This window comes from Triplophysa rosa, linkage group LG1 (genome assembly GCF_024868665.1).
Source record: "Triplophysa rosa linkage group LG1, Trosa_1v2, whole genome shotgun sequence".
In the NCBI taxonomy this organism is placed as follows: Eukaryota; Metazoa; Chordata; class Actinopteri; order Cypriniformes; family Nemacheilidae; genus Triplophysa; species Triplophysa rosa.
The window spans coordinates 18,429,667-18,455,899 of NC_079890.1; the positions used below are offsets into that span (position 1 = coordinate 18,429,667).

The window sequence follows — 26,233 nt, forward strand, 5'->3', positions numbered from 1 at the left end:
CAACTCTAGGCAGTTGATATGCCTGCGCAGACGCGGGCCCGTCCATCGCCCAGACACTGCGTGCCCATTGCACACGGCACACCAACCCTGCAGGGAGGCGGCTGTCGTCACCACAACATGCCTCATGACCTGCCCGAGAGGGACCCCAGCGTAGAAAGGTCATTGAAGACCAAGGGATTAGGGTGCGTCGGCAGAGAGGCGTAATCACCATCCGCCTGCTGCCGGTGTGCCACGCTCTCCAGGGAACTCGACTCTGTAGCCAGTGTTGGAGCGGTCTCATATGCATCAACCCGAGGGGTATCACCACCGCCGAGGATGCCATGTGCCCAGGAGCCTCTGAAATTGTTTCAGGGGGACCGCTGACTGCTTGAAATATTCCAGGCAGTTCAACACTGACTGAGCGCGCTCTGTAGTCAGTCACGCTGTAATGGAGATAGAGTTGAGTTCCATACAAAGAAAGAGGATGCTCCGCACAGGGGAGAGCTTGCTCTTTTCTCGGTTGACCTGTGGTCCCAATCGATCTAGGTGCCGAAGCACTAGGTCCCTGTGTGTACATAACAGATCTCACGAGTGTGTCAAATGAGCCAGTCATCGAGATAGTTTAGTACCCGCACACCTCTCTCCCGAGGGGTGTAAGAGGTGTAAGCTCTTGTCAGGCTCCCAGGGACCGAGACAGGGAGGCTAGGGGTACGTTCTGCTTCATCGACCTCCCGGGGGTGGTTGATGGCTGGCAGTGGATCCCTCGCCGTGGGGGGGCCCCCGGGGAGGAGATCGGCTCTGCGTTTTACCTGCTGGCGAGATGTAGCACAACGCACCATCGATGAGAGTGCATAGGCTGATGATTATCCTCAACATTGGGTCTTGCCTCAACGTTGAGTTGCCGAACACCGTCTGTGTAGAGGGTGAGAGCGGCTGTGATAATACCCAGAGATGATGTAGCACAAGCACCGTCGATTGAGAGTGCTTAGGCTGCTGATTATCCTCGACATTGGTCTCGCCGTGACGCAACGTCAAGTTGCCAACACCATCTGTAGAGGGTGAGAGCGGTGTGATAAACACCCAGAGAGAGAGAGAAAACTCTTAGAAGTGGGCTGTTGGGACGGGGCAGGACCGTCCCGGATCGACCAACCAGCGAGGAATGGCTGGGGTCGGGCCCGAAGGTATTCTGATCTCCCTGGGGTTTCCCATGAGGGCCGTTCGGCTTCGCTCGTGGCTGCTGAGGGGGGTGGTCTCCTCTTCGATGTCTTCTTCCGGGGGCCGCCTGAGTGGGGGGCGCCGAAACCGAAGAAGCGTCGAAGAGGACCAGGGCTGCTGGAAGCAGACGGTGCACGGGATCTCGACGGCAGAGGGCGGCCGAATCGCGGCGGGGGAGATATGCTTGATATCCTCTGTCTGCTTCTTTACTGTCGAGAACTGTGGCTCGACAGTATCACCAAACAGCCCCCCCTTGCGAGATGGGTGGTCGAGAAAGCGGACTTTCTCGGCATTACTCATCTGTGCAAGGTTCAGCCAGAGGTGTCTCTCCTGGACCACAAGTGTGGACATCGCCCGACCCAGGGCCCCGCGTCACCTTGGTCGCCCGTAGAGGAGGTCGGTGACGGCGCGGAGTTCCTGCATAAGCGCTGGGTCGGTCTTACCCTCGTGGAGCTCTCTCAACGCCTTGGCCTGACCTGCAGGATGGCCATAGCTGGAGAGAGGGGACAGCTTGGCCGCAGCAGAGTAAGCTCTCGACACTCTAGATGCCGAAAAACCTACATGCTTTGGACGGAGTCTAGGTCGAGCCCCTGGGGGACATCGACGTATCCTCTAGCTGCCCCACCATCGAGGGAAGAAAGGGCGATGGAACTAGTTGACGTGCACGCGCCGAAGGGGGTGTTCCAGGTCGTACTAAGGTCCTCATGCACTTCCGGGGAAAGACGGCACTGGGGGCGAGTACGGCTTGGAGCCGCTCTCAAACCCGAGGTACCATGTATCCAGCCGCGAGTGTTGGGAGAGGCAGTGCGGTGCACTGCAACCCAATGCCGGCGGTCCGGGAAAGCATGGCTGACATTTCCACTTCCGCTTCTTCCTGGGCTCTACCCCCCGAGGGAAGGAGCTCCGAGGAATCGTCAAAGTCCGATGCCAGTAAGTCGCCCTCTGATGCTGCAATGGACATCTCATCATCACGCACTGTTTCCGAATACGTGGTTGAGGAACAAGACGGTGGGACCGTCTCATGGGGAACGGTCAGACGAGCGAGACGAGGTGTGAATGGTCCGCGAGCCGGTGGCTGACGGATTAGCACTCACAGTAATCCTCATATCACCCTCGCTGCTCGCCATAGCGGACGGCAGGGCCGTAGTCCTGCCGTCACGGAACGGGAAGCAGACGAGGTGGTGGCTGAGTCCCGTGGGAACACAGCCACCCGTGACACAACGTCTGAATTGTCAACGTCTGAATTGTGCGTGCAGGACGTATCCAGAGGTGGGTAGATTAGCCAAATTCTTTACTCAAGTAAAAGTACAAGTAACTAGAGAAATTGTTACTCAAGTAAAAGTAAAAGTCACTATTTTAAAAATTACTTGAGTAAAAGTAAAAAAGTATGCAATGAAAAAACTACTCAAGTAGCTAGTTACTTAGTTACTTTGTATCTGATTATATAGGCCTACTACATAAAATTAATATTAAGACAATATTTTAATATTACATTTTAATCAATATTTTTAATTATCATAAGCAGATATCTTTGCAATATATTAGAGAGACTAAAGAATAGACAAACACAGAAGAGACAAGCATTTCTGTAAATTTCATCTAGTCCTGGGGCCCGTTTCAGAAAGGAGGTTTAGTGAAAACTCTGAGTATATTAACCCTGAAATGAGGGAAACTCTGGGTTTTCCGTTTCAGAATGTGAGGTATGTCAAACCTGAGAAAGCGGGGTAACTCAAGCCCGTTTCTAAAGGAGAGGTATCTTATACTCAGAGTCAGTAACCATAGTAACTTACTCTGTGAACCTAACCTGGTCGGGAGCAGGTTTTCTTTGGTAAACCCAGAGTTTATTTCGATCTCCTCCCCCTTTTAAAGCGCAAGTGGTGTAACTCATCCATTCATTCATTAATACAGTCATTCATGGGACACATTTTGATTACACAGAGACCATCTCAGTGACTTATACTGTATGTCATATGTGCTTTTATAGAGGATTCATGAAGAGGCTGCATTAATTCATTGGAATGTACTTTGATTTCAGGAGAGCACCGAGTGGAATTTTGTCATTTCCCTGTGCATTTTTATTAAAACTGTACAGTTTTTCTTTACAATGAATTAGATGTATCAAAATATATCTCAAACATCCTTACACATAAATAAAGTGCATGAATGAAGAAATTAATAAATACAGACATACATGCAGAAATGAAGCGATAAAGGTAATAAACAAGTAAATTTGACATACAGCCATTCCAAGTGAAATCTGTTCAGAGCAAGATTCGAACCGGCGATCAGTCTAACTTTGCACGAGAGTCTGACGCCCTACAGGTGTCCTATACACCATCACGTCTTACTTGCGTAACTAGAGCACTCATGGCGAGTGAGAACATACGATTTTTTTATTATTTCTGTTGTTTCATTCATTTAATGATTAATTTATTTGTTTATTGGTATCAATTTATTAATTTAAACTTAAGTCATTTTCAGGACATAAGTAAATCGAGCGGAAAGTGTGCCTCACTCTCATGTGCTTTCTGCCGCCATGTTGCTTTTTTTGGTGCTGTTGCCATGGTGAATCGTGCTATCTTCGCTCAATTGATGATGGCTTTTTAAATCAATGGTGCACGCGCGTAACCTAGAGTGAACTTACTCAGAGTGGATTGAACTAATTGAAATCACCTGTTCTGAAACCGAAAACTCAGAGTTGCGATTCTCTGAGTAAATCAACTCAGAGTTCACATTTTAACTCGGTGTTGGTTGAACCTCCTTATTGAAACAGGCCCCTGATGTCAATGTAGTTTACACAACTTATTTAGAATAATAGACCATGTCAAACTAAAGCATTAACTAAACTCAGAGCATTTCCTAAGATGATCTAGAGCATCTGCAGTGCTCTCTTAAATGAAATACACATTTTTGAACAAAGCTCATGTTTTCTCGTGTTGTGTCATGTGTGTGTTGTGAAACGCTCTTACTTGTAAACAAACAGTAAACAGTGAACCACACGCCCATCAACAAGTTTTCTTCCTTCTGTTCTTCAAATGTATATTTCTGCAAGCCCACGTCTCTGTGTCTGACGAACAAGTCGCGCGGGTGCGCGCATATGGCGGGCATTTATCATTGCTGGCAAACAATATGACACATTTGCAGTTTTGATTGTATAGATATAGATTAATATCCACTTCATCCAACGCTCTTTGTGTTCTGCGTGTTCTTAAGTTTCGTGCTACGAGGAGTGAGCAATCCTGCTTCAGATGATTGAGATCGTGCTGCGAACTGAACAAATCATTTGAACTGATTCATTAGCCTATTCAAATGGTTTTGCCCATTGTTCAATTAATGCTTTCAAAAGAATCGACTCAAAAGAATCGATCACTCGGGAATGCCCGTAAAAAGAGACGACAACCTTGAAATAAACAACGCGTTTTAAAAAGCATATTTTAAAATGAAGGAACGAAGGAATGTCACGCAATGTAAGTTACGTAGCGGAGTAAAAGTACAGATTTTCTATTAGAAATTTACTTAAGTAAGAGTAAAAGTACACACTTTTAATTTTACTTAAAAAGTACATATTAGTACATAGTACATATATAAGTAAATGTAACGAAGTAAATGTAGCGTTACTACCCACCTCTGGACGTATCCACAAGGGCTGCCCCAGCGTACTGGAAGCAGACCTCTTGTCCGTCCCCCTCCTCGATGAGTGTGTTGCACCCACGAGAACAGTGGGACATGCCACGCTGGAGAAATTTGCTCTTTTAGAGAAAAAACTAGAACACTTCTGGAACTGCCAAGATGCCCAGGGGAAGTCACCGCAGGAAGGGACAGTCCGCTGCACCACGTCGTAGAACCGGCAGTCTTGTAGTTGCTTATCTTGTAGCGAAGTCTGTTGATCATGAGCGAAGGTTCTGAAGAACAAAAGGTGAATGAATGAGGCAAGCCGTCTCCCTTTTATACCCGGATATCCGGGGGCGGAGTCCGGCATGCAAATTTCATTCGCCAATTTCATTGGCCTTTTCTAAGAAGTCGGAAGCAATCGGTTCTCAGGGACGAACCCCATCTGACGGCTCGACACAACGTCGAGAGACCGACAGAAAGGGAACAAGAGATACAGCTGCTAGACAGGCGGGATCATAACATATGTGTATTTATAAAGACGTAAAGCTAGGATATATTTCATTTATAATGCAAGACAAATCATAGTTTATCCCTGTGATGAGCAGGTAACATGATTCTCAACCCAAACAGTCCAGCAAGGCTAATTCATCATTGTGAATATGCCAAAGAGAATAGAATTAAATATCACAGGCAAACAACTACGCCAACAAAAACTTTGAACTTGAAAATAGCATGAATCACTCATTCAGTTTCAGACTCTTCAGCTGTTAGCCCGACAGAAATATATGCATTATGTTGTAATGGTCATTGTGAATTATAACCGCTAATGGAAACCAGGAAATTTCCTGAACTTTTTATATGCACTCAGTTTAGGTATTATTTGATTGATATTTGTTCTTTACTCTATTAAACCTGTGTACTTACTGATCTTGCTGTTGTGCAAGAGAGTTTCACCTCTGTGATTTCAAGTGTTGCTCAAGCTGTAGGTTCTGCTGTAAAAGACTTCAAGCGTGGGACTTACTGTAGGAGGCTCACCCAAGGCCATGTTGTGCAGACCATTCTGTACACCTGTAAGAAATTGCAAGGACACAGTAAGAGGCAAATCATTTTATATTTCATAAAAAATATCTTATCCAGCTCTGTGTGAAGGGACAGCTTGGGGATATATTCTTTAAATGTTGAAAAATCAAGTATATATGATCAAATATAATTGCCTGTTTTTGGTGAGAAAAAATGTGTAACTATGGGTGTTATTGTGGGCCTTAGGGTGAGAGGGGCACTCAAAACATAAACTGTGATTAATAAATAAATTAAAACTCAAGTAAAACAAAGAAATGAGATTCCTCATAACATTACAAAGTGTGTTGTGTTGGTGTTTTTCTCCAGATCTCATGAGCTCCGGGCTGTTGTCATTGGTATGTTTATTGTGTTCTTTCATTCAGCTCATTACTACACTTTGCTGATGGCTTTGAGAGCCCTCAGCTGCTGATTTCTATTATCTGGCTTTGTTTGGTCCTCAGTGGCTTTGTTTTGCTGGTTAGTTATGTTTAGCAAGTTTTCTCACTAGAATAATTATCAGCGCTGGAGTTTGTCCAAATATCACAGAACATAAAGGCATCAAAAAAAGAAACCTGTACAATAAATACATTTACCTGCATGTTGTTATATGAACAGAAGTGACAGACAAAACCTCCATGAAAGAACTGCTCTAATGTACTTGCTTATTCTCTGTTCTCATTAGCATGTGTTGGAGAGAAACATTGGAAAGTCTTTGTGTGTACATTTAATGTCCCCACAACGATAGTAAAAGTTCTAAAATGATAGCTCACCCAAAAATGAAAATTCTGTTATCATTTATTCTGCCTCTTGTCATTTCAAACCCGTATGAATGTCTTTCTTCTGCAGAACACAAAAGAAGATATTTTGAAGAATGTTGTTAACTGGCACCCCTTCACTTGCATTGGTTTTGTGTCAATAGAATAGAAGTGAATGGGTGCTGCGCCGCCGCTGTTTGGATACCAACATTCTTTAAAAAAAACTTCTTTTGTGTTCTGCAGAAGAAAGAAATGACCCGGAAGTGAGTGAATAATGACAGGATTTTCATTTTTGGGTGAACTATAACCAATCAAAAAAATCTTGATCCAGGATGTTTTTTACTTGACCAACATCCCTGTAACCATACACATACAGAGTGAAGAGATCAAGGATATGTTTTGCACTAAGAGAGGCCTTTTGGATAATGCTTTAAAGTACTGACCTCAGTTTAACTCTTGCCTCTATGAAAAGTGTTTTTTGAATGGATAGAAAATGCATTTTTTAACATTGTGTTTTTCATTTTTACCCCTCTGTCCTCTCTTTCTCCCTCTCTCTCTTTTCTGCAGTGGGTGGCATTTGCTTCGCTTTTCTTCATTCTGGTTTCCATAACCACGTTCTGCCTGGAGACGCACGAGGCCTTCAACCCCATCATTAACCGGACATATTTTAACCCGCATGACAACAGCTCCAGGATTAACCAGGAGACAGAGACAGTAGTCTACCTAACCTACATAGAGGGTGTGTGTGTGGTATGGTTCACCTTTGAGTTCCTCATGCGTATCACCTTCTGTCCAGACAAAAAGAAGTTCATCAGAAATGCCCTCAACATCATAGATTTTGTGGCCATCTTGCCCTTTTACCTGGAGGTGGGTCTGAGCGGGTTGTCCTCTTCTGAAGCAAAGGACGTCCTTGGGTTCCTCCGAGTGGTGCGTTTCGTCCGGATCCTCCGGATCTTCAAGCTGACCCGACACTTTGTGGGGCTGCGCGTACTGGGGCACACCCTCCGTGCCAGCACCAACGAGTTTCTCCTGCTCATCATCTTTCTCGCTCTTGGAGTGCTCATCTTTGCCACCATGATCTACTACGCGGAACGAATCGGTGCCAACCCCAACGACCCACGCGCCAGCGAGCACACACATTTCAAAAACATCCCCATCGGCTTCTGGTGGGCCGTTGTGACTATGACCACGCTGGGCTAAGGAGACATGTACCCTCAGACATGGTCGGGCATGTTGGTGGGAGCATTGTGCGCCCTGGCGGGTGTATTAACCATCGCTATGCCCGTGCCCGTCATTGTCAATAACTTTGGGATGTATTACTCTCTAGCCATGGCTAAGCAGAAACTACCAAAGAAAAAGAACAAGCATATTCCCCGTGCCCCACAACTGGGTTCACCCAATTACTGTAAGTCAGCCATGAACTCGCCCCACCTCAGCCCGCGAAGTGATCATTGCTCTCTGGTTGCCCAGGAGGAGGTTTTAGAAATGAACAGAGCAGGTAACAAATGTGTCTGTCTAATGTCTACCTGAAGTAATTGTTTGAGATTCAATATACTTTACCTTCCCTTCCAATAAACCATCTTTATAGACGCGACTTATCTTGAAGGCTGAATTCACACATGTAAACTGTATGCAAATCTCTCATTTGGGATTCATTCAAATGCTGCCCAACCATCTGGAGACATTACAAAATCTCATCACACTGCATTCTGTTCTGCCTCTTCACACAGACAAGCCTAGAAACAAACACACAGAAGCGGCTTCACCATGGCTGCATAACAACCAATGCCCCATGCATCATTCTTTATGTCTATGTTTTCCATCAGACTCCTGTGAGGATAAATTATATTCACGCAGACAAACAGGAGCACGCTTATTCAACTCGCCTCTGTATATTTATTGATCGCTTTGCCTTATTTATAGTATAAGCGTAATATGTCGCTTTTGTTGCTTTTGCTACGAGGCCAACCGGGTTAACAAGCTCTAAGGCTGTTATGCTATTCTGCCAGTTATCATCTTATCATCATAATATACAGTAATGAGTATCCATGTTATCTTATTTTGTTTGGTACATTTCTTATTGCCCCTTGAAGAGGTACCACCACACTTGCATACAAAATTGAGCAGCGTAAATGAGATATTTCACACTCTATTCTGTATGAAGTATTCTTACAGGTTTGTAAGTGCTGGTGAGTGCCTTCATCTGCAGCTCTTACAGATAAAGAGCAGTGTGGCCAGCTTGGGCGGGTTAGACCGGAGAAAAATGCATTGGAAATTAAAAACCCGCCCAAGCAGCTTGCCTTTTCTTTGCTTTTATTTAGTCAAGTAATTTCAAAACATTCGAAAATAATGTGTAGTGCAGTCATAAACACACAGCCCTTATTGGTTCAGTTTAACCAATCAGGTCTGGGATAGGGAGACCTGTCAATCAATCCACCGTTGAGATGTGATGACTCGTGAGTGACGGGGTTTTGTCGGGATACAGGACCAGATTTTGTATAGCCTATTGAAGCGATCACAATGCCAAGTGGCCCAAATATATGTTGCACGGTAATGGGAGAGTAACTCAAATCTCACAACGTGGATGTGGTGACAGACGACTCGAAAATATAACTATAACTGAATTCAGAGCACAGTTGAATAATTTAATAGAAATCAAACTGAATATGGGAATATACAGTACTTCTGTTCATCATCAGCACACCTTTAAACTGTACAGACTGTACTCTGGCATACTCTTTACAGCTGCTGGACTTGCTAAATTTTGCATTACATGTTCTGCTAAATATATTTCACAAAATACGTACTGTAGTTCTCTCAGATGTTACACATTTTTTGCTGCCGTGGTGTGTGCATGAAGTTCATGAATGAGTGTAAAATGCCTACTCACGTTGCTTTCCGATTAATTATAATGGGCACTTTTTGCACTTTTTTTAGGGTTAAAGTCATTGGTTAATTTCTTGATTGTCGCTTTGAAGTGGTTTCCGGACTTATAAATCATATTTTCTAACTCTCTGTAATGCATTTTCTATAGATCCGTTTGATCTGTTTTCCTCGTTTTTATTATCTTTTGTCATCTTGTCATACTTTGTTTTAAGGAGATAAAATGGTCATTATCATTGTTGACATTGCAGTGTTAAAAATTGGGCTGGTTTTTGTTGGAGCGGGTGGGTTTTAGTGAGCAACACTGATAAAGAGTCAGCCTTGTCGTCTGATCAGCATGGTTGAAGAATCTCTCATCTGTGAGAGTAACTATGTCTGACTGGAGGGATTCCCCTCATTATAAAATTACTATTTACACCTAAAATAAGACTTTGATTGCGCTTGTAGTTGTGAACATATGTGCAAACAAGGGGGCTCTTTGGGGAACCTGGGTGTTAAGACTCTCAAGGTGGCCTTTAAAGTGTGTTTACCAGGGTGGAACAAGCTCATAATTTTCCCAGGCCACACACACACACACACACACGCTTTGGTTGACTATCCCCGTGGGGACAGTCCATAGGCGTAATGTTTTTATACTGTAAAAACTGTATATTCTATCCCCTATCCCTAACCCTATCCCTAAACCTAAAGATCATAGAACACTTTTTGCATTTTTAGATTTGTAAAAAATATTGTTCTGTACAATTTATTAGCTTTTGTGCCCATGAGGACCTCAATTTTGGTCCCCACGGTGACACGAGTCCCCATGTGTTGGTGTGTATTCAGGTTTAGGTCCCCACCGGGATATACAAACATGAACACACACACACACCACACACACACACACACACACACACACACACGACACACACACACACACACACAACACACACGCACACACACACACACACACCACAACACACACGCACACACACACACACACACACACACACACACACACACACACCACACACACACACACACACACACACACACACCACACACACACACACACACACACACACACACACACACACACACACACACACACACACAACACACACACACACACTGTCTGGTTGACTATCCCCGTGGGGACAGTCCATAGGCGTAATGTTTTTATACTGTACAAACTGTATATTCTATCCCCTATCCCTAACCCTATCCCTAAACCTAAAGATCATAGAACACTTTTTGCATTTTTAGATTTGTAAAAAATATTGTTCTGTACAATTTATTAGCTTTTTGCCCATGGGACCTCAATTTTGGTCCCCACGGTGACACGAGTCCCCATGTGTTGGTGTGATTCAGGTTTAGGTCCCCACCGGGATATACAAACATGAACGCACACACACCACACCACACACACAAACACACACACACACACACCACACACACACACACACGCACCACACACACACACACACACCACACACCACACACACACACACACACACACCCACACACACACACACACACACACCACCACACACACACGCACACACACACACCACACGCACACACACCACACCACACACACAGCACACACCACACACACACCACACACACACACACATGTCTGGTTTACTATCTTCCGTGGGGACAGTCCATAGGCGTAATGTTTTTTATACTGTACAAACTGTATATTCTATCCCCTATCCCTAACCCAACCCCTAAACCTAAAGATCATAGAAAACTTTTGCATTTTTAGATTTTTAAAAAATATTGTTCTGTACAATTTATAAGCTTTTTTGCCCATGGGGACCTCAATTTTGGTCCCCATGGTGACACGAGTCCCCATGTGTTGGTGTGCATTCAGGTTTAGGTCCCCACCGGGATATAAAAACATGTCCACAGACACAACAATTATTAGTTAGCATGACTCAGGTACTGTATGGCAAAGATGTAAGCGTATGCCACGTTTACTTATGCGGTCAGTCTGTCCATTTATAAACCAAGCTTTCTCATAATGGAGAGACTAGAGAGGGTTGTGCCCTGTTTTCACACCATCTCTTTATTATTTCATTCTGTGTTTTTACACTGCACTAGAGCCTGTTGCTATGGCAACGGTGTCTAAGCAACGGCACAATAGGAATCGCACTCTGCAACGAGCTGCAGTCATTCACTCGCCGTGCACGACTTCTGCACAGCCTAACACACATACACACGGTTATATGCTGTGAGGAAAATGCAGCATAAATCAATACAAGCCGTTAAATGGCGCTTGAGTTTTTAGGGATTATATGTCTCTGGTTGTTTTTGGGTATAAAATGCATCTGCGTTTCCAATGGCAGATGTTCAGATGTGAATGGACACGTAATGGACAATAAATCCAATTATACTTTAGTCTTCATGGCCATTAGAATAAATAGGAATCATAATCTTAAAATTAATTTCTCCCAGTCTCTCTCTCTGTTACTTAGCATAGACTCTTCAAAATTTTCTTGTAAATGAGTTTGCAGATGGGACAATGGAGAAAGGCCTTGATTTTAAGCTCCATCCATTTAACTCTCTGCAGAGAACCACACTCACCAGCACATAGAGTGAAAGCATCTGTTGAATTGGCCACAACCGCATTGCAACATAGCAAACATTCGGCTATGTGATGCTCACACGCAGTGTCGCTCTGTGAGATTAGTCACCATTCTGTTCTCTTTAGACTATATCCATCCCTGTCTTATAGTTGTAGCTAATTCAGAGGTCTCTTGAGAAATATGAGTTGTGTAATTATCATTGTTCAGATATAGCTCTATGATTCACATCCAGCATGATCCTAAGAGTTCATGGCACATTTACTGAGCTCTGCGAAGATATATAAAAAGTAGCTCACAGATAATAAAGCATATTTGTCATATGTATAATTAGGGCCCGAGCACGGAGGAGCAAGCCACCGGCTTGCACCGCAATGCAGAGCCCTATTGTTTCTGTGTTCTTCTCCCTCTTTGATCGCTAATTTGAAGGCCTAAACATGCTTAAAAACTCACAATAATTTGGCGAAAATTTACGTATGATAGGGGTTTCAAAATTAGGCGTGGCAAATTGGCTCACTAGCGCCACCTAGAACTGCCCAGGCCGCTAAGCAAAACGTACATACACCAAATTTGGTGGGCTCATAGAACACCCCGAATCATTAAGAAAAGTCTCTTGGGGCACATCTCTAAACCCAACAGGAAGTGCGTGATTTTTGATTTCCTGTGCAATTTTGTAATTTGTTTCAATTTCCAGTCGTCGTACTTTAACGAACTCCTCCTAGAGTTTTAATCCGATCAACATCATCTTCATGTCATTCTCATCTTAAGGCCTTTGCGAAGCGAAATTGTGGAGATCCTGACTTTTCGTGGGGGAACGTGACCCTGGCGGCCTGCCAAAATTTGGCATTTCGACATGAACAAGAATTTGTTTTAACTCAGGCCTACAATGTCCAACAGAACCCTGACTTCACACATTTGATAAAAGTCCTGGCCTGAAGACATCTACATGGTAATTTTCAGATACAGTTATAGCGCCACCTGCAGGATACAGGAAGCGACATGTTTCAAACTGTGATTGACTCCTCATAGAGATTCAAACAGGTCAGCATCATATTTGAAGAGTACAGCCAGTATGATCTTCAGACCTTTGTGACGATACATTGCAAGAACCTAACTTTTCATTGAGGGGCGTGTTCCTGGAGGCCTGACAAAGTATGATGTTTCGCCATGAAACAGGAAGCTATAGTAACTCAGGCACACAATGTCTGACCTGCCCCAAACTTCACATGTTTGATAAGAGACCTGGCCTGAAGACATCTACATGGTAATTTTCAGATACAGTTATAGTGCCACCTGCAGGAAACCGGAAGTGACATGTTTCAAACTGTGATTGACTCCTCATAGAGGTTCGAACAGGTCAGCATATATTTGAAGAGTACAGCCAGTATGATCTTCAGACCTCTGTGAAGATACATTGCAAGTTCCTGACTTTTCGTTGAGGGGCGTGTCCGTGGCGGCCTGACACAGTTTGAAGTTTCGCCATGAAACAGGAAGCTATAGTAACTCAGGCACGCAATGTCTGACCGGCCTCACACTTCACATGTTTGATAAGAGTCCTGGCCTGAACACATATCCATGTCAGTGTTCACTTATAGTCATAGCGCCACCAGCTGGAAAAAGGGAATATGGCACGGAAAAATCTATAATGTAACTCCTTATATGCACGTTGCCCACCGTTCACTGTTCCTGAGGCCGACGAGTGGTGATGGCACAGGGTTGCGGTTTCACTTTTGCGCGAGGGCCCGATCATCGCTGCTTGCAGCTTTAATTCATAAATTGATACTATATATTATCTACACTTGCACATTTAAAGGTGTAGTTCACCTTCAAAATGAAAAGGAACATGCTCTTTGAGTTCGGCAAGGTCACAAGTTCGATTCCCAGAGTACACACAAATTGATCAAATTAATTAGACATTAAGTTCCTTTGGATAAAAGTGTCTGTTAAATGCAGAAATGTAATCAAAATCTGAATTAGTGACCACTAGTCATGAGCAAATGCTTACTGTGATCTAAACTTTGCCATGCTCCACAGGGCCCCTAAACATACTCGTCTACACCCCAAATGCAGCTAGAAGCCTCTTTGCTTTCAGCAGAAAAGGGGCAGCTTCTTAAATTGCCATTGTGGCGAACCGCGAGTAATATTAAAGGAGACATTTACCAAGGTACTGTACATTTAAGAGAGGGAGGGGTTTTGTTGGGGTTCCGGTTTTGAGATGTGTGTGCTGTTTGTTTTGAACTCACTCACTGTTCGGTGTGAGATATATAAAAGTGGAGAGTAAGCGGACCCGACGCATCTTCGTCTCTTGTCTCCTCATTTATTGCACTCCACAAATGGTGACCCTGACGCGAGTTGGATACGACTGAATTATGTAACACCACGATGGTAATGAAAATGCTGCTGCTAGCGGCGCGGCTAATGTCGATGCTACCTGCACCGCCACGGTCAAATTAACGGACTTTTGGCAGCACAAACCACGGCCGTGGTTTCAACACATCGAAGCCCAGTTCCAGCTGAGAGGAATAACACAGGATGTTACAAAATATTTCCACGTGGTAGCGGCCTTAGATGCCTCGACGACAGCCAGGACTATGGTGCTGTTAGAGGCTCCTCCGGTTGACGGCAAATACGACGCACTCAAAACGTTTCTGTTGAATCTCTTTGAGCTGTCGGAGCTGGAGAAAGCAGACCGCCTGTTGTCTCTGAACGGCCTTGGTGACAGCAAGCCGTCCGAGTAAATAGAGAGGATGCTAGCTGTGCTGGGCGCAGCGGATCCCTCATTCTTGTTCGCCCACATTTTTCTGCGGCAGCTTCCAGTACCCGTGCACACCGCACTGGCCAGTCCCCCCCTTCCTTCCTCCAGAGACTACCAGGAGCTGGCTGTGGAGGCGGACAGGATTTTCCTCGCCAACCGGCAGCAGTTTGTCCATGCGCTTTTGCCCCCCAGCACACGTTTGCCCCGCTTGGCCCCCCGGAGGACGACCTGGACACCGCAGCTGCCGTGACGGCCCGCCGACAGCGTGAGGAAGGGTGGTGTTATTACCATTCCAGGTTTGGGGCCAAGGCCAAGCAGTGTCGTCAGCCTTGCAGTTTTAGAGCCCAGGGAAAAGCCCTGGCCGGCGCTCATTAACAGCTATGGGTGCTGGCCGTGACTGCAAGCTGTTATTCATCGCTGACACCTTGTCCGGCCGGCGGCTGCTGGTCGATTCTGGGGCTCAACACAGCATCCTGCCGGCGACGACTGTGGATACTATGGCTGGCAGGCATGGCCCTCCGATGGACGCCACTAACGGCACACCCATTTGTACCTATGGCACGAGGTATGTGGAAGTGTGTTTCGGCGGGCAGCGATTCGGCTGGGATTTCGTAATGGCCGCCGTATCTACGTCGCTCCTGGGGGCGGATTTCCTCTGCGCTTACAGACTGTTGGTGGATGTTACAAACTGCCGCCTGATCGACGCCCTTTCTTTTGCTTTGTACCCCTGCATGCTTGGAGGGGTGGGGGCGCTTTGTCTGTCAAATACGCTTGCCACCGGGGACCTGTATCAATGCCTGCTGGCTGAGTTTCCTGACATAACCACGCCCACGTTTTCATTGGCGGTGGCTAAGCATGGCGTGGAGCACTACATCACCACGGTTGGCCCCCCAGTCTATGCACGAGCCCGGCGCCTCGTCTCTGCCAAGCTCGCGATCGCCATTGAGGAGTTCGCTACCATGGAGCACCTCAGCATCGTGCACCGCTCTAACAGCCCATGGGCCTCCCCCCTACACATGGTGACCAAGGCTGATGGCGGTTGGCATCCCTGTGGTGATTTCCGTCGCCTGAACAATGCCACCACCACCGACCGGTACCCAGTACCGCACATACAGGATTTCTCCGCCCATCTAGCCGGCGCCACCATCTTTTCGAAGGTGGACCTGATGCGCGGTTACCACCAGGTGCCTGTCCACCCGCAGGATGTCCCCAAGACAGCAGTCATCACACCCTTTGGCCTTTTTGAATTCCTACGGATGCCTTTCAGCCTCAAGGGTGCAGCGCAGACGTTTTAGCGCCTCATGGACTCTGTGCTGAGGGACATGCCATTCCTATTTGTTTACTTGGATGACATTCTCGTGGCCAGCGCGTCCGCGGACGACCACCTGACGCATCTCAGGCAGCTAATCGGCCGGCTCAACGAGCATGGTCTCATCCTCAACCCGGCTAAGTGTGAGTTTGGCTGGTCGTCCATCACTTTCCTCGGCCACCACGTCACCCCGCAGGGGGCCGTGCCCCTCCCTGCAAAAAGGTGGACACCGTCGCCAGTTTCCCACGCCCACGCACTGTGAAGTCCCTGCAGGAGTTCTTGGGTATGGTGAACTTCTACAACCGTTTCATCCCCCATGCGGCCCAAATTATGCGACCCTTATACGACGCCTTGCGGGGTGGGAGGCCGGCGGACGTGTTGGATTGGTCCCCAGCAATGACTGATGCCTTTGATCCTGCCAAAACCGCGCTGGCCAACGCTGCTCTGCTGGCGCACCCGTCTCCGACCGCCCCAGTGGCTCTTACTTCGGACGCCTCGGATTACGCCGTGGGGGCGGTGTGTGAACAGTGGGTGGGCGGAGACTGGCAGCCGCTGGCCTTTTTCAGCAGGAAGCTCCGTGACAACGAGAGGAAATACAGCGCCTTCGACAGGGAGCTCCTGGGTCTTTTCCTTGCCACCCATCATTTCCGGTTCCTGTTGGAGGGCCGGCGTTTCACGGCTTTAGTAGACCACAAACCACTGACATTTGCTATGGCCAAGTCTTCGGAACCATGGTCTGGTCGACAGCAGCGTCAGCTCTATGCCATCTCAGAGTTAACTACTGAAATTCAGCACGTGGCCGGTAAAGACAATTTCGTCGCCGACTGCCTCTCCCGGGCTGTTGCTGGGTCCGTCCACTTGGGCCTCGACTACGCTACTATGGCGGTGGATCAGAACACGGACACTGAGGTGCAAGCCTACAGGACGGCCCCCATGGCACTGCTCATGGAGGATGTGGTTTTTGACACGGCCAACATTACACTCCTCTGTGATGTCTCCACTGGCCAACCGCACCCTATGGTACCTGCTGGCTGGAGACGTAAGGTTTTTGATGCCATCCACGGCCTTTCCCACCCGGGGGTGAAGGCCTCTACCAAGCTGGTGGGGGCCAAGCTCATCTGGCCGGGACTGCGGAGGGACATCAGGGCATGGGCTGATGCCTGTGTGGCATGCCAGCGCGCAAAGGTGATTCGTCATACCAAGGCCCCCTTGGCACCCTTCAAAGTCATCCGCCACGATGGCCATCGTACCCCACTGCGGCCCCCCTACGATGGACCCTCCCGTGTCCTGGTGGGAGGGTCTAAGAACTTTGTTGTGGATATGGGCGGCAGGCCTGAGCGGGTGGCGATAGACCGTCTCAAGCCTGCTCATGTGGATATTAGTAAACCACTTCAGCTGGCCCAGCCTCCTCGGCGAGGGCGCCCCCCTGCGGCAGCCTCAGCCCCTGCCCTGCCCCTGGCCCTTCGCCCCCCTCTCCTGTTAAGCGAAGCCGTTATGGCCGCCTGATACGCCCCCCATACATTGACTTTTATAAACACTGTAAAAGATGTTCTGTTTTGCAAGTATGAATAGAGACCTATGTTTTTTTGGGGGGGTACCTGTTCGGTCTGGCCTGTTTTTAGGGGTGAATTCTGGGGGGGCCTGTGTGGCGAACCACGAGTAATATTAACGGAGACATTCACCAAGGTACTGTACCTTTAAGAGAGGGAGGGGTTTTGTTGGGGTTCCGGTTTTGAGATGTGTATGCTGTTTGTTTTGAACTCACTCGCTGTTCGGTGTGAGATATATAAAAGTGGAGAGTAAGCGGACCCGACGCATCTTCGTCTCTTGTCTCCTCATTTATTGCACTCCACACCATCATTATTTATTCATCAACTGTGTTGAACCAGACACATGCACGCACGCACACACTGTGCAACTGCCTAGTGACCACTTCTGAGCTATAATGATGCTCCAAACTTTGATATAAACCATAATGTGGCAATATAATATATATATATATATATACTGTATATATACTGTATATACATTTTTTTATGATAATGAACATAAAAGTGCTGTCTTGACTTAAAGTGATAGCTCATCCAAAACCGAAAATTCTGCCATCATTTAGTCACCCTCTTTTCAAACCTGTGACTTTCTTAAAATGGCAGTACCCATTGACTTGCATTTACTTGGGAGTGAGTAAATGATGACTGAATTTTCAGTTTTGGGTGAACTATCCACTGGACGATGACATACTTCTGCTAAAATCGCTGCCAGCTAGGTCACTTCCGCTCTCTTAGCACTAAGGGGATATTCACCAAGTGATAACAATGTGTTTAGTAAGAAAACGTTAAAATTTCGGCAAACCGATAGCACTACGGGTGAGCATTGTTAAGTGCCTCTGTGATCATGCTTCTAGTAAGTGCAAAAGTTCACTTCGCTTTTTTTCATATTTGTCGATGTACCTTGAAACGGATAGCCTGAATTCCTTCTCCTTTTTAGTTGTCCACGTATGGTGAAGTGTTTGAATAATTAGACTCACATTGTTGTAATCCTATGTGCATCCTGAAGCGAAACGCCTTTGTTCCCTATGGCACCGGATGTAACAGAGCTGGCTGAGATTTTAGCGGAAGGACGCCATTGCTCCGTGTGCATATACCACATTATGCTCAAGTGAGATTCCTTATGGTAGGGAGTGTTATGCTTGTTATGTTTCATGGTCACTTCACAAAATTTGGCTAAAAATGCAATAAATTTGTGAACATCACTTTGTGAAGTGACCATGAAAGTGAGCGTAACACTCCCTACTATTAGGAATATCACTTGAGTTGGCTAGAAAACCCTGTGAAGTTCACTTTGCAGGAAACTGTTGGGGGCATTTGAATGTACCCTTGCATTTGGCGTTATCAAAATCTGTATAATAAAACATTTACCGTATTTGTCTCTCCCACTATAATCAGATCATAGATGTCACAACAACTGCATACGCACATTAGGCAGATATGCATGCACACTAATGTCCAACTTTAGGCCTCAAAATTAATAGTCAACAAAGAAAAGCAAACAAAGAGCAAGAACATAGGTGAGCGTGAGAGGGATGCCTGTGTTCATCAAACTATTCGTGAAGATGAGTCACGTCCTCCTCCATCCTGCTTCCAGACTCTGCAGTACAAATCATTGCATCACTTCACAACAGTGTGTATGTTTTTAAAGAGTTGGGTGCTGTCTGACAAACGCACACTTACACCCCACACAAAAAAGATGAATAAACACAACAAATTCTCTCAGTGGCTTTTATTGTCATTTCAACAATATACAGTGCAGTACACAGTGAAACAAAACAATGTTCCCCCAAGACCAAGGTGTTATACATACTTAAGACATAAACACACAGATTACATAAAGTGCACATGTGCAAATCTGTGCAAGTACAACATTTAGTGCAAAAGAAAAAAAAGGTTAAATACAACGCCTTTAGTGCAAAAACGTGACACAAATAAACCACAGTAAACAGCGTTCAACATCAGATTGCAAACAAGTAGTTAAACATTGTCCATGTAATCATACTACTGTACATGTAAACGTTCAATGAGAAACTAGCAGCAGTGTTGGTGCAAAAATATGCAAGTAGGGCAGTTATTGGTGCAAATGTGGGTGTTACAGTGTACGTATATGTGTTAGTCCTGAGTCTTATTTAGGAGTCAAATGGCTTGTGGAAAGAAGCTGTTGCACAGTCTGGAGGTGGGGGCACGATTGATCTGGAACCTTTTTACAGAAGGCAGAAGGGTGAAAAGATGCTGGTAGCTTTACGGATGCAGTGTGTGGTGTATATGTCCATGATAGAGGGTAGAGTGACCCTGATGATCTTCTCAGCTGTCCTCACATACGCATATCCAGTTGTCCTTCATACACATAACTGAGTTCTTTTCCACAGTTAAAGAGTTAAAACCTGCTTCACTATACAAATAACAAAACTTTGTCCATTTTCAGAGGGGATTAAATCATTTCTTTACATTTCTTCAGTATTATTCACACTTTACCCTGTAGTCTGTCTACAGACAGAGTGTGTGTGCTGTACATTTGACTATCTGTCAGTCGACCTTAATGAAATGTAGCCACTCTAATATTACCAACGAGACTAGCATCCCATTTGAATAACCGCAAAGCTGAAACCTGTTGTACTCGCTGACAGATGTTCTTTAGTTGACAGTAATACGTTAGCAGACACGTGCTTGAATCAGTGTTGGAGATACAATGGAAAATCCAGGTGGTAGAGTTCTTTCCCCTGAGGAGTTTTGGCACCGCTCTGATCGATGAGGCATAAATCGAGTGAGCACGAGCTTCTGGCTGCCAGAGAGCTCCCAGGTGAACAGGCTGCTTGCCATGAGCTGTTTCTATATATTACTCATTGGCCAGAGGCTATAATTCAATGTTTCTCTTTCATTCTTTGGAGCAGTACCAGAGATGCACCATGCTGTTTGGTAAAATGTGGTGCTACAAATAAACGTGTCTGTCGGCTTCTTTAATTGTGCCTTTCACGAGAGAGACTTAGGTTTTGAGGTAATTTACTTGCATAGCAACTGTTGCGGATATTTTAAGGATGTGAATATATCCCCTATATCTTCATAGTTTTTGACACATCCCACCCAGCAAAAAGTCGTTGAAAAGACGTCACTGCCAGACATCCAAACAACGTCCAAATTTGGTTGAAAAGTGAAAGGTGAAAAGACGTCTTTTTCAGGTCGTTGAAAAGACGTCTATAAAAAGACGTCCGTTTCAAGTCTAAATTTGGTCTTTTTAAAATTATATAATGTTGTATTCAATATTATATATTATTACTCTCAAAATAAGACAACTTACAAAAAATACAAAATAACATTTATTGTCATTAAAAATCGATGAAATAGTTCCCTTACCTAACATTGATTCGATGTTGATTTCAGCTCGGTGAAATTACTTGACAATTTAACATAATAAACATTAAAAATTAACAATCTCAAAATACTTAAAACTAATATATAAGTTAGACTGTAATAATGTATTAAACATCATGTTACATTGATTTATAATTTTTACGAAATACATTCACAAATACATTAGGGGTGTATCAGTACTTGTATTCGCACCGAACTGTCAAGGGGAACATTCCAAATGAAGTGATCATTATGCCTTACTAACTCCGAAGGGCAGAGCGTGCCATTGTCAGTGGTTCTCAACTCTGTCCCGCGAGATCCCTTTTCCTGCAGAATTTAACCCCAACTTTGATAAAACACACCTAAACATGCTAATCAGCGTCTTTAGGAAAAGACGCGTTCCACTTAATGCGGGGCTGCGCAAATCTATCGGCGTATATCATTAAAGTACCGCGAGAGTAATTCAAGTGCCGACTTCTCCGTATGAATCTGAATCGCTCTCGCAGTACTTTAATGCGATATGCCACGCAATTTGCGCAGCCCTGCTGCATTTGAACGCGTCTGTTACTACAGACGCTGATTAGCTTATACATGTGTTTTATCAGGGTTTCTCGTCAGGAAAATGAATAACACGCGGAAACACACTTTGTGTGACTTTGAGGGACTAGCACCAATTCAAGTCCTGTCAGAGTGGAGATGACATTAAAATCCCAAAACTTTATGTCAGATTCTTTAAAATACATTTTTTAAACAGTGTTATAAGTGGAAGTGGTGCTGGTCCCTAGTCACTCTTAACCTATCTATCTTCCTGTTAAAGACAACCTGCATAACAATAATGCACACCTGAATAAAAGGCAAGTATGTGGGGAATATGTAGAAAATATTTTAGTCTATTTTTAGTATATTTGTGCACCTCCAGTGAAGACTTTGAAAAGGTAAAACTATTGTGTTGTGAGAGAGAAAAATAGAAAACAGCAGCTCATAACAAAACCTTCAATTTACTGATAGCCTACACATGTGCGACTTTACAACACAAACTCCACAAACTGACAGGTGCTCAGTTTTACTTTATAACACGGTAGTCAGTCATTCAGGGAACAGCAAAGAAGTCAGTGTGGAGTACTGTAAGCCAAAATCTGTCCAGGCCAACATCTGATCTTTTGATATCTTCGGCTGGGTCACACAGAAAAAACAAAGACCTGCAAGAAAAATCAAACAATTCATACCCATTACAATACCATTCAGTCTTTTAACTGTCACAAGAGTATTCACATAACTGTAACAACCAAACATTCTCTGTAACAACCACCTAAAGAAACAAATCTAATCAGTGTGTATGGAACCAAACTAAACAACTAGTTGTTGATGACATCACCGTACACACATGGAACATCTGGTGACATACAAAAGCTTCTAATTGTTTAAATTCCAATAGTGACATTTTTTTTTCAGTGGCCATGTTAACAGATATAGAGCATTTACACAGGACATGTGAGCAGCTCATGCTTGTGTCACAGGAGCAGTGCTGAAGCAGAAGGCAGCAATCGTTTTGAGTCTACATTTGTTACACTACTCAGTTAATATGAAAGTGCATTGCTAAAGGCCAAAATGCACATGGGTTGTGAAGAAAAGTAACAATTTTACTATAATGCATGTAAGTGATGTCAAATGTGTTTTAAAAAGTTGCCAAAACTTTCCAAAAACACAACTGTTGTCAAAAGATTGTTGGCCAGACAACATAAGCATTTAAAGGATTTATAATATATTACATTTTACTCTCACCTACACATGTACACAGTCAGTATGAAATGCACTGCAAGTGCGAACGTTGGGTTTGCAGCCGCTCTCTCTACATGCTGCTCATGTGACGCGTACACTGCTCACACATCCGGTGTACATCACAGCGGTGCACCTGTGCCCGCAGACAGCTTCCGACTGTTCTTGCGGTTCGAGGGAAGAGCGTACCTGCCCTTCGGTCTGGCCCTGTCTCCTCTGGTTTTCACCAAACTCATAGAGGCTACCTTAGCGCCCCTCAGGGAGCAAGGCGTGCGGATACTCAACTATCTCGACGACTGGCTTATCTTGGCACACTCGTGAGATGTGTTGTGTACGCACAGGGACCTCGTGCTCCGGCACCTAGACCGTCTGGGCCTACGGGTCAACCGAGAAAAGAGCAAGCTCTCCCCAGTGCAGAGCTCCTCTTAACTCGTTATGGAACTAGACTCTGTCCGTATGTCAGCGCGTCTCACCAACGAGAGTGCGCAGTCGGTGCTGAAATGTCTGAAACTTATCAGGCGGACTCCAGCGGTCCCGCTGAAACATTTTTAGAGGCTCCTGGGGCACATGGCGTCCTCGACAGGGGTAATCCTTCTCAAGTTGATGCACATGCGGCCGCTTCAGCACTGGCTTCAGAGTCGTGTTCCCTGGACGGCGTGGCACACCGGCACCAGGCACATTACAGTTATGCCTCAGTGCCTTCGCACCTTCACCCCCTGGTCAGACCTGACCTTTCTCCGATCGGGGGTTCAGCTCGGGCAGGTTTTGAGGTGCGTAATGGTCACAACAGATGCCACCCTGCAGGGGTGGGGTGCCGTGTGCAACGGGCATGCAGTATCGGGGCAGTGGACGGGTCCCCGGCTGCGGTGGCTCATCAACTGCCTGGAGTTGCTGGCTGTCCTTTTGACACTGAGGAGGCTCCGGCCCCTCGTGAGGACAAAAACGTGCTGGTCCGGTCGGACAGCATGGCTGCCTTGGCGTACATCAATCACCAAGGCGGCATACGCTCACGGCATACGCCCGACGCCTCCTCCTCTGGAGTCAGCAGGTAATCAAGTCCCTGCAAGCCACTTTCATCCTGGGCGACCTGAACCAGACAGCCGATGCGCTCTCTCGTCAGTGGATGCCCCGCGGAGAATGGCGACTCCATCCCTGCACAGTCCGGCTCATATAGGAGCAGTTCGGCCAGGTGGACCTGTTTGCCTCCCCAAACTCCACCCATTGCCCGCTTTGGTACTCCCTGACTGAGGGACACCTCGGCACGGATGCCTTAGTACACAGCTGGCCGCGGGACAAGCGGAAGTATGCTTTCCCCCCAGTGAGCCTCCTTGCACATGTCCTGTGCAAGGTCAGGGAAGAGGGACATCAAGTACTGCTAGTTGCGCCTTACTGGCCCAACCAGACTTGGTTCTCAGACCTGGTGGCTCTGACGACAGTCCCCCACTGGCCAATTTCCCTTACGAAGGACCTTCTATCGCAGGGGAAGGACACGATGTGGCACACTTTTGGGACCAGGTGGTGAACCTGGAGGCGCTCCCCTCTGGGGAGGAAGACCCAATCTCCAACATGTTGTGTCCAGTACGCGCACTGCGCCTCTACTTGGACCGCACACAGAGCCTTAGAAGCTCTGAGCAGCTCTTTGTCTGTTTTGGGGGACAGCACCAGGGGAGGGCTGTCTCCGAACAGAGATTGGCGCACTGGATCGTGGATGCCATTACCTTGGCATACTGGTCCCAAGATCACCCGTGCCTGCTTGCAGTGAGAGCCCACTCCACTCGGGGTATGGCCTCCTCGTGGGCACTGGCTCAGGGCGCCTCTCTGGCAGACATATGTAGTGCTGCGGGTTTTACAACTTCCGCGTAGAACCAGGGTCAGCCCGTGTTTTACATGCTGCCGGTGTGTAAGGTTGGCAACTGGGTTGGGTGTACGCCTGCGAAAGCGCCTTCTCCCCTCTCCAGGTGAGTCTAGCGCGCTATTTCAGCCTCCCTACTTCCCCCCCTTAGGGTGAAGTACAGGCATTCCATCCATCACTAAGTATTTGCAATTATGGTAACAGACTGGGCGAAGCGGTCTGTTGTAACCAATTTCAGTATTGGTAGAGTCACCCCTGCTCAGGTGGACCCCTATACTCGGACTGTTGCCCCATACGTAGTGACTCCCCTGCAGGGTCGTCCCTTATGATGAATTCCTCACTCTTGGTTCCCCTGTCGGTGAACCTGTGACCTCCCCTCCGGTGGTTACTCCACCTGGGTTCTGCCCCCCCTATTTAGGCTGGGGCAATTATTTTGCATGTTGTTCTCCCCACTAGTGAGACCATGGTGGTGTCTCCACATGTAACCTTCCTTTGTGGTAGGATGTGGCCTCCGTAACACACTCTTCAACGAGGAGAGCAGTGTTTCCCCAGTGTTCCTTATGCCGACGGGTGGCGTCTCGCTAATAGAGACGAATGCCACCGTCCGTGATGGCCGTCAGTACGAGCCTCTCAGGGTATGCTACCAAGTACTGATCCAACTGGAAGATTACGTCTCGCAGTAGCGCTCACTTGTGACTCGCTAGTCCAGTCAGTGTCACTCCACTGGAGGTCATGATACGGCCCTGATGGAAGGAAAGAGACGTTGTGTCTTCATGCCACAACGCTTCACCAACCCGCTGCAGCGACCAGGAGATGCCTCTCAGGTTCCTCAGCCCAAAAGATGAGTGAATGGCTGCCTCCATCTCCCTTTTATACCCATATGCATGGGGCAGGGACTGGCATGCATGTGCCATTCGCCAAGCCCATTGGCGTTTTAAAATTCCTCTCAAAAATGATAGGTTCTCAAGATCAAACCCCAGTCTGTCTCTCAACACAACGTCTCGTTCCCTCCATCAGGGAACCGAGGTTACAGTCATAACTGCGACGTTTTTCAATTATTTACATTATGCCATGTTTGTGTTTTTAAACGTGTACATTATTTGACTTTTTTTTAAGAAAACAAAAAGGTTCTATCTACAAAATCAAATTATAATATGGTTCTATAAAGTTATATCTGCGAGCCAATCAGCCTGAATGCACACAAGAGGACCAATCAGGATCAGCTTTCTTTGTCATGTGGCCGGGCTCCTCAGTGACAGTGGGAAATATCTGAGGGAACAGTGCAACGCAAAACAATTTTTAAAAGAAACCTGAAGCTCAAACTACAGTATTTTTTTCTGTTTTGTTTTAGGTTTTGTTGAAGAGTTTATTTTTATATTTATAAACACAACACTAGCCAGCAGCATTAGCTTCCGAATCCCTATGTTTACATGAACCCTCATGATGTGATTAATGCCTTACATTTTACAATGTAAAGCCCTTAAGGCCAAATAGTCAACAATGTCAAGAGTATTTATTACAACAATAAACATGATCATATTATTTCGGCCATACTCATCTCTAGAAAGTA

General features: G+C 46.0%; 1 protein-coding gene across 1 annotated transcript in view; it reads left to right on the forward strand.

Annotated features, from left to right (window-relative positions):
* Positions 1 to 26,233, forward strand: part of kcnc1a (potassium voltage-gated channel, Shaw-related subfamily, member 1a) — a 50,226-nt gene that overhangs the window by 15,225 nt on the left and 8,768 nt on the right. The window contains 1 exon segment of the mRNA XM_057341749.1: positions 7,188 to 8,118. Within this exon segment, the coding sequence (XP_057197732.1) occupies positions 7,188 to 8,118 (931 nt within the window).